We start from the raw sequence: 8,968 nt of genomic DNA on the forward strand, positions 1-8,968 counted from the left end.
AAATTTTACTTATTCCATTTATAACGAAAGTGACGGGCAACAGCCCCCAAAAATTACTTAATACCAAATCAGTCTTTAAAAATTTAAAAATTCTTAAAATTAACGAATAACAGTAGTTTAACCGTTGGTGCTGGCACTAAATTTACCATTATTTAATTTAAATTTTTTATTCAAACTTACATTTAATAAAAATTAACGATATATTTGGCGCTCCCTCCTCTCCCTCCTCTTCCTCCTCTTCCTCCTCTTCCTCCTCTTCCTCCCCTTCCTCCTCTTCCTCCTCTTCCTCCTCTTCCTCTTCTTTTTTCATTGCCCCTCTTCTGGGGGCCATAAACAGTTCTTTTAAAAAGTTTTTTCAGCTCTCTCTGCAACGTATAAGTATATATTATTATTATTATTTGTTATTATACATATATTACTATATTAAATTATATATAAAAGTATTTTTCATTTACTTACATTAGCAGCCACTAGGTTCGCCAGGTTAGGCCTAGCTGTCCCCCGAGCCAGCTGGCCTAACATATTTCGCCACTGCGACTGTAACATAACAGCAGAATTAGAAGTATATATATTATGAATATACATTTCATCGTACATATATATTGCATATACCTACAGTTTTCCCGGCGTTGAATGCCAGAGCGACTTCTCTCCCTCCGGTCAAATGGAAGGTGGTTTCCGCCTACCGAGCCAATTTAGCAAGAACTGTCTTCATACTTGCCTGTAACATAGACGTGGAATTAGAAGTACATACATTATGAATAAGCATTTCATCGTACATACATATTGCAAATACATACAGTTTTCCCGGCGTTGAATGCCAGAGCGACTTCTTTCCTTCTGGCCAGAACATTGTCGGTCGTTCCCTCAACCGCAGTGGCGCTGTCAATGGTAGCATCGCAAGCACACCTCACTGCCGATCCGCGTGAACATCATCTGCAACATGCAAGGAAAAATTCGCACACGAAGTGTGCAACCCGACATTGCGTGGGTACGCTCGAGCGAATCTAATGATTCGCGAGCTCAGATCTGTTTTAAATTTCCTTCGCTGAAATAATCAGCGAAGGCGCACACTAAGTGTGCAACCCGACATTGCGTGGGTACGCTCGAGCGAATCTAATGACTCGCGAGCTCAGATCTGTTTTAAATTTCCTTCGCTGAAATAATCAGCGAAGGCGCACACTAAGTGTGCAACCCGACATTGCGTGGGTACGCTCGAGCGAATCTAATGACTCGCGAGCTCAGATCTGTTTTAAATTTCCTTCGCTGAAATAATCAGCGAAGGCGCACACTAAGTGTGCAACCCGACATTGTGTGGGTTCGCTTCAGGTTTTTTAATTAGTTTTGTGCTAATCACAATTGGTTTTTTGTACTCCGTTTCTGTGGCCTCTCGGATACTCATGTTCCTAATGTAGCGGCTGTCCAATATTTCGGGCAACATACAATGGACGTAGAATCGCGACAATTTCGATTTCATTTCGTTCTGCCAAAATGTGTCGTCTTTGGTTACTTTTATAGTTTTCATACCCTTTGGTGTCCACAAACAAAACAGACAATATTGTCGACCTGTTATGTGCAGTTGTCCCTGCACTTGGTAAAAATAGTGATGGGTTCTGCGTAATGCAGTACCTGCATCATCTTCAAATATTCTTCGTAGTGGTTGAATATTTTTTATCGCTTCTTCTGGCGAGAATTTTTCTGCCGCCTTCGAGCATTTAATTTCCACGATACCGTCGTCGTCAATTATGCCGTCCGGAGTTGCCCTCAAAAATGGTATCTCTGCATCAATGAAGAGACCGCATTTGCGGATTTCCACGTCTTCCTCCTTCGCAAGTTGTTCGCGGGCAATATTCTCACACTGCCGACCATATTCAATGGCAGGCAGCTGCAATATGTTTGGATACAGCAGTGACTTTACCAAATTTCCACACTTGGCTGTTTTCCTTCGCCGACACACTTTGCCAAAGTTCGACGCTGTAAGTAATTTGGATCGGTATGTATGCCACTCGTGGCTTTTATTTTGTTCTACCGTATCCCTCTCTATTTTCTTTCGATTCGTTTGCCAGTCCTGCAGCATCTCCATGTGCCTTTCTTTTTCAAAGCTAAATAGATGTTGCTCCATATCCGGTTTCTCTGCGCTAACTCCATAATCCGGGTCCATTGCTGAACAAAACGGGTTTCTCACCTTCTTCGGAGACTTTCTTTTCCTTTCGTTTCCTTTTTCATTAATGCCTTTCCTTCTTTCTTCTAATTGTTCTATCAATTTCGGCGGCTTCACACCCTTGCCCTCTATTACCTTTGATATTAGTTTTTGCGTGTTGTGCTGTACAACAGCAGCTGCACATCTCGCAGAATATGACCCTCTCTGGCCCCAATTTAACCTTTTCCCACCAGTATATTTTGCAATGATTGCATTGAGGTTCTCAACTGAATTGTTTGTAGTATTATGTAACAAACTTTCAGCATGAGCCATCAATGGACGGAAGATCTCATGCATCCGGTTATATGTGCCGATTTTCTTGAGATGCGGTACCAAGTTGTCTTCTCCCGTGTTTTCTGGGCGGTCGCAGAAATATCCTAGTCTTCGACACTCCTTGTGCTCTCCGAAAACGTGGCTGGGAATATTTAGTAGATCCGTTTGCAAATTTTTTATTCTTTGGTGGGTCGGAAGATTTTCCTTCGATCTGTAAACTGCAGCCTTCACAACATCCGTGCGCAGTCTACGAATGTTATTTTCCACGGCTTTTCGATAAATGCCAGGTGGAGTCTTCTTTACAACATCTTTCAGTTTGTTGCAAAAATTGCGCAATAAATGGTTCGTGCACTCAATCTTTTTCACACGAACCATCTCTGCCTTGTATGGATCACAATCCAAAATCCTTTTATATACGCTGCTGTCGCCATCGGCAATCAATATATTATATATCAGACCTCTTTTTTCTATGCTGGTCTGGAAACCCTCAGCAATTGCAGCACTCTCCATTCTCGTGGATGTCTCATTTCGTCCCCAGTTCTTGAAGCATCTATGTTCTCTGGGGCTTTCCTTCCTCTTCGAAGCGTTGTGGCAAATCAAACACACTTTATTTTTCACACCTGCAAATAACACTTTTTTTGTGTGGTATCCCGCTATTGCACCAATACCGGACAAGGAGTCATGCCTTCCAGTATGGTACGATCTTTTCATCCAGCTGCCGTCAGCCACGACGGGGATGAAAGGGATACCGGAAACTGAAACGTCGCCTCTTCGGACGGCTAATTGTTTCTCCTCTTCTGCCGCTGCTAGCATTTCTGCTTCAGCAAGACTCACCAAATCTTCAACAATGTCGTCATGACGTCTTCGATATTCCGTCCTTGACATGCATGGAATGTTCATTGTTGCAAACATTTCTTCCATCTTTGCGTAACCACCTCCAGAAGTGATTGCAGCGAGGTTCGTAGTATAATTCAAGTCCATTGTTTTGTTGTCTGCCGTTTGACTGTGCACTTCCGCTTCATATTGGCACATCTTGCACTTCAGAGTTATCGTTGCTAACAATCCCGAGCGCTTCATCCCGATCACTTGCAAATGTTGCGTGGTACATTCGAACGTTGCCGAGTGGTACCCTATCAGTAGTACCTGCTCCACCACGAACCGGAAGTCCGTTATGGTTAATCCTTCATCGATGATTGGCTGTGCACATGATTGCTCTTGCGTTCCTGGCTCGATGATGAAATGGGGCATTTCTTGACTTACCTCCGCTGCTTCGATCTTCTCGGTGCGCATCTTCCTTGCCGCTGCAGCTTGTTGAGTTCTATAAATGCAAAATATACAAACAAAAATAAAGGTTTTCAAATGAGTACTATACCGTTCGATCTAAATAGATTGATATTATTAATTAAATAATGTGAGCCAGTCACTGTGCCGTTGCAACCATTTCGAATCATAACCTGGAGTAAGCCGTTCAATCTTTCCATTTTAATTGAACACTTGCAAATGATAACGATGACAATACAAGTAGCAACGATTTGTTGCATAGCAATTGAATCATATTGAACTGTTAATTATATGAATTAATTTGCTTTGTTGGAGTGAGAACATATATATATATATTATTTTAATTGCGGCTAAAAAATTGGCTACAAAATATTTTTCATACATACAATTTATGAATTCATCTAAAAATTTAGATAGTTTTCATACGAGTGACAAGTAGAGATTAATTTTTAATATTACATGAAAGTTTGAATAAGAAATTTAAATTAAATAATGGTAAAAATTCAGTGCGCCAGCACCAACGGTTCGACTGCTGTTGTTCGTTAATTTTAAGAATTTTTAGGGGCTGCAGTTATCTCGATGGTAAATTTTAATAATTATCTGGGTTGAATAAATTTATGCGAACCGTACAAATCGCACGTCGCTTTCATTATAAATGGACTAAGTCGTAACGGTGTAAAAGTATGGGACAATGTTTTCATTAAAATTTTAGTTTAACAATAAGTGTTTCATTTACATTGAAAGGATTCTGAATGAGGAAAATTATATTATTTGCACAAATTATAAATATTATTGATTTCTTAATTTAATACATTTGAAAAAGGGAATTACATGATTATAAGTTATAGTATTTATTTACGAATAAATTTAATGATTTTAAAATGTGTGTGCGTGTGTTGTAGAAGAAGAAAGTAATATTAGTATAAGTAAAAGTGATTTTTTCGTACTTTTTGTATCAGGGTTAATTAAAATAAAGTTAGTGTTTTTAATTATCTCGAAAGTAAAAGAGTTAATTTAATATTTCTGTTATGTATCATAATAGTTATTAATAATGAATTGATGAGTTTATGTTGGAAGAAAATCCTAACTTTGGCATTGTTAGTTGTTACATTTTGTATTGGAATCTTTGTTTTTTCTTTTCTTTTTTACGGACATTATTCTTTCATACTTTTAAATATATTTATTCATTTATCCTACATCAAATTGAATTGGTTAGTGTTGAAATTTTAGCCTCGGACAAAAATTCATCTATAGTTTATTTAGTACTAAGATACTACGATATCGGTTTACATTTTCGCCGGTTCCGTCAGCGGGCAACGACGGTGATGTAAACTGTATATAGTAGATACCGCGATACATCATCACCGGTACCATTAGATATACATCGTGCCCTGACTGTTTGGGGGTCCCAGCGTCACGTATACAATGTGAAACGCGAAGATTTAAATTTTTATTACTATTAATCAGTAAAATTAAATTATTTGTATTTCATAACAATTTTATTATTTTGTTGTAATATAATTTAACTTGACTGGATAAATTTAATGTAATACTAATTTAAAATTGGACTTTTAAAATTAGAATATTTAAATTTTCAGTAGTTTTAATCAATAAAATTAAATATTTTGTATTATGATAATTAGACCGCATTTCCAAGATTTTTACGTGGCCCGCGGGTGGTCTGGTCTGCCGATAGGACCCACGGTGGACAGTCGCATGAATTGGGGAAAACCGTAATTCGTTTTTTATGGCCATAAATCCGGTCGAAGGGCTAACGATGCATACTGTCAATGTCGTACTAAGAGAAAGAAACAGTTGTGCGTTTGTCGTAAATTATGTTCAGTGCGAGCGGCGATTGTGTCGCGCCTTCGACTGACGATATACACACGACCAGGCACTCGAGGCCCCAATAGTGTTTGGTTTCCTGGATCGCAGACAAAATATATATATATATATATATATATATATATATATATATATATATATATATATATATATATATATATATATTGCCGGGTAAGTGGCCGAGGACTGTCGCGTGGTTTTCCACAGATCAGTTTGTTTTTCCTTTAGAGAATCGCGGGCCTCGGGGCATACCAGATTACTGCAGCCCCTAATAATTCAACGAATGCCCCGAGGCCCGCGATTAATATTTATAAATTGTGCAAATAATATAATTTTCCTCATTCAGAATCCTTTCAATGTAAATGAAACACTTATTGTTAAACTAAAATTTTAATGAAAACATTGTCCCATACTTTTACACCGTTACGACTTAGTCCATTTATAATGAAAGCGACGTGCGATTTGTACGGTTCGCATAAATTTATTCAACCCAGATAATTATTAAAATTTACCATCGAGATAACTGCAGCCCCTAAAAATTCTTAAAATTAACGAACAACAGCAGTCGAACCGTTGGTGCTGGCGCACTGAATTTTTACCATTATTTAATTTAAATTTCTTATTCAAACTTTCATGTAATATTAAAAATTAATCTCTACTTGTCACTCGTATGAAAACTATCTAAATTTTTAGATGATTTCATAAATTGTATGTATGAAAAATATTTTGTAGCCAATTTTTTAGCCGCAATTAGAATAACATATATATATATTCTCACTCCAACAAAGCAAATTGATTCATATAATTAACAGTTCAATATAATTCAATCAAATAAACCTAAATAAAATAAATTATATTATTACAATCATAGTACTAATTAACTATAACCCAATTATTTATTTCTAAGAAAATTACCCCGTAACTGTATATTAGAAATCAAATTCAATTATTCAATTAGATAATTTCATATCTCTCGAACCGAGAAATCAAAATAAAAATTATATTCAACTCTATTATAAATTAATCCCACATATAAGTCTAAGTTCTAATATATAATATTATATTTTTTAAATAATAGATACGTACAATAAATTTTGATTGAGCTTAGATTTGTACTACATCATTACTGAACTCCAATGGCGCATTAATATTATTTGACTTCGTGATAGTCAGAGATAACCACAGCTTGCAACCGGGTTGAAATTTTGCGCAGCTAGGTTTTTGTTGACCGGTGGGCCGTATTGCTATGCAACAAATCGTTGCTACTTGTATTGTCATCGTTATCATTTGCAAGTGTTCAATTAAAATGGAAAGATTGAACGGCTTACTCCAGGTTATGATTCGAAATGGTTGCAACGGCACAGTGACTCTCTCTGGCTCGCATTATTTAATTAATAATATCAATTTATTTAGATCGAACGGTATAGTACTCATTGAAAAACCAGTAAGGACAATTTTGACCATCTTGAGTCGGCTACGCTCTTTGCAGAAGATTGAAGAGAAAACGTTTGTTGCAAACAAATGCAGAATACGTATTGAAATAATATCTGCAGTGGGCCCTCACCGTGGGAGGGAATGAATTGTCGGACGCGGAAATTGTAACCTTCTCATCTGTGTGCCGTACGCGGCCGGGTCTCAAGGACCGCTCGTAAAAGCAACGAGTTCCAGATCCTCGGCCTTCTAATTTCTTTCTTTAGGGACACACGAAGGCAATCAGCTTTCTTTACGACAATAATCCTAAAATTTCCTTTCGACCCCATCTGTTCGTCAAACAATACGAACATACGTCCATACAACCGGGAAAGCATTTGTACGTGACGAAGATCCCAAGAAAAAGGAAGGGATATCTCGATGTCAGTGCTTTCGATGATACAGAAATTTACGTGAAATATAAATAACGTATAAATGACACTAATCAGCTACTTCGACCCGTCGATTTTGTTTTACAACTTCATTCGAATGACTGAATATGGACTACAGCATATGTCAATATCATAAAAATCCGAGAAATGAAAGTACAAAAGCGAGAAAGCGAAAAAATGTATTTCCAGCAGAAATGAGAACTTACCATTTAAATTATATCGAAACATATTACCGAAATCATAGTAACGAAACAAAATGCTCACTTACCTCTCCTTCATAATTTTTCTTTTGCTGTATCTTGGTCTGGTCAAGGTCAGGTGTTTCGATGCACCTCCCTTCATACATCTGAACAATTGGGAAGAAACCACATCCTCCCAATTCATTGAATTCACAACCTTTGGCATCGTTTCGCTACACTTTTGAAATTGTTAAATTTATCTGTTTCTATTGTTTACAATGAAATGTAGTAGAATAATGCCGAATAGAGTAGAATATAAAAGTAGAATCAAAAAGAATAGAATTAAATAGAATAAAATAGAATGAAATAGAATGAAATAGAATGTAATAGAATGAAATAGCATGAAATAGAATGAAATAGAAAAAATCTAAAATTATAAGAAATAGAAATCGCACGCTTTGCACTCCTAGACCGTATCACTTGGAGAACAAATTACGATCGAACGCGACGTAAAAACGCAGGTTATGCTTGCGATGCTACCATTGGACATTGCCATTGGCACACAACCAATGATATTATTTGAACAATTGGCAGACAACCAATGATATTATTTGAACAATTGACAGACGACCAATGATATTACTTGAACCCTTGGCAGACAACCAATGATATTATTTGAACAATTGGCAGACAAGCAATGATATTATTTCGAAGGGTCGCAGTTTCATTCAACGTTCAAGTCTTGCAGACGTAGGATTACATGTAAGTACATACAATTTCTGTTACATAACCATGGTAACGAAGCCTCTCGCATTCCTAAGTAATTGTAGCGAAGCAAATGAATCATTCCAAGAATGTAAAAAATCTTATATAATAAACAGATATATAAACTATGTATATATAATATTATTTAAGAATACTAAATGCAAATTAGAAATGTGCGTAAACGTTTGTAGAAATTTGTTCTAGTAATTGTAGCAATTTATTTTAACACACATTTCTAATTTGCATTTAGTATTCTTAAATAATACTATATATACATAGTTTATATATCTGTTTACTATATAAGATTTTTTACATTCTTGGAATGATTCATTTGCTTCGCTACAATTACTTAGTAATGCGAGAGGCTTCGTTACCATGGTTACGTAACAGAAATATTTGCGGCTGGTTGCTTGTTGCCACGAGATATCTCGTGAGCCGTCCGCAATGTGTTCATATTATTTTTTTTTTTAGAACTATGGAAAAACAAATAACGAGTGAGATGGAGAAAATAAACATTTCGAATAACACGGCCACAGCAGCGGAGACAACCTCCGCCACAGATC

At 36.7% G+C, this 8,968-nt stretch overlaps 1 protein-coding gene across 1 annotated transcript; it reads right to left on the reverse strand.

The window, feature by feature from the left end:
* Positions 1-274: 274 nt before the first annotated feature.
* On the reverse strand, positions 275-8,034 carry LOC143262571 (uncharacterized). The gene is made up of 5 exons (XM_076528206.1): positions 7,730-8,034; positions 801-3,791; positions 617-721; positions 460-537; positions 275-365 (listed from the first exon to the last, which is right to left on the reverse strand). Exons 1-2 carry the CDS (start codon positions 7,864-7,866, stop codon positions 1,292-1,294), a joined length of 2,637 nt encoding a protein of 878 aa, XP_076384321.1. The 5' UTR covers positions 7,867-8,034; the 3' UTR covers positions 275-365; positions 460-537; positions 617-721; positions 801-1,291.
* Between the last annotated feature and the right edge of the window lie 934 nt (positions 8,035-8,968).

The sequence above is a fragment of the Megalopta genalis genome, unplaced genomic scaffold (genome assembly GCF_051020955.1).
Source record: "Megalopta genalis isolate 19385.01 unplaced genomic scaffold, iyMegGena1_principal scaffold0151, whole genome shotgun sequence".
In the NCBI taxonomy this organism is placed as follows: Eukaryota; Metazoa; Arthropoda; class Insecta; order Hymenoptera; family Halictidae; genus Megalopta; species Megalopta genalis.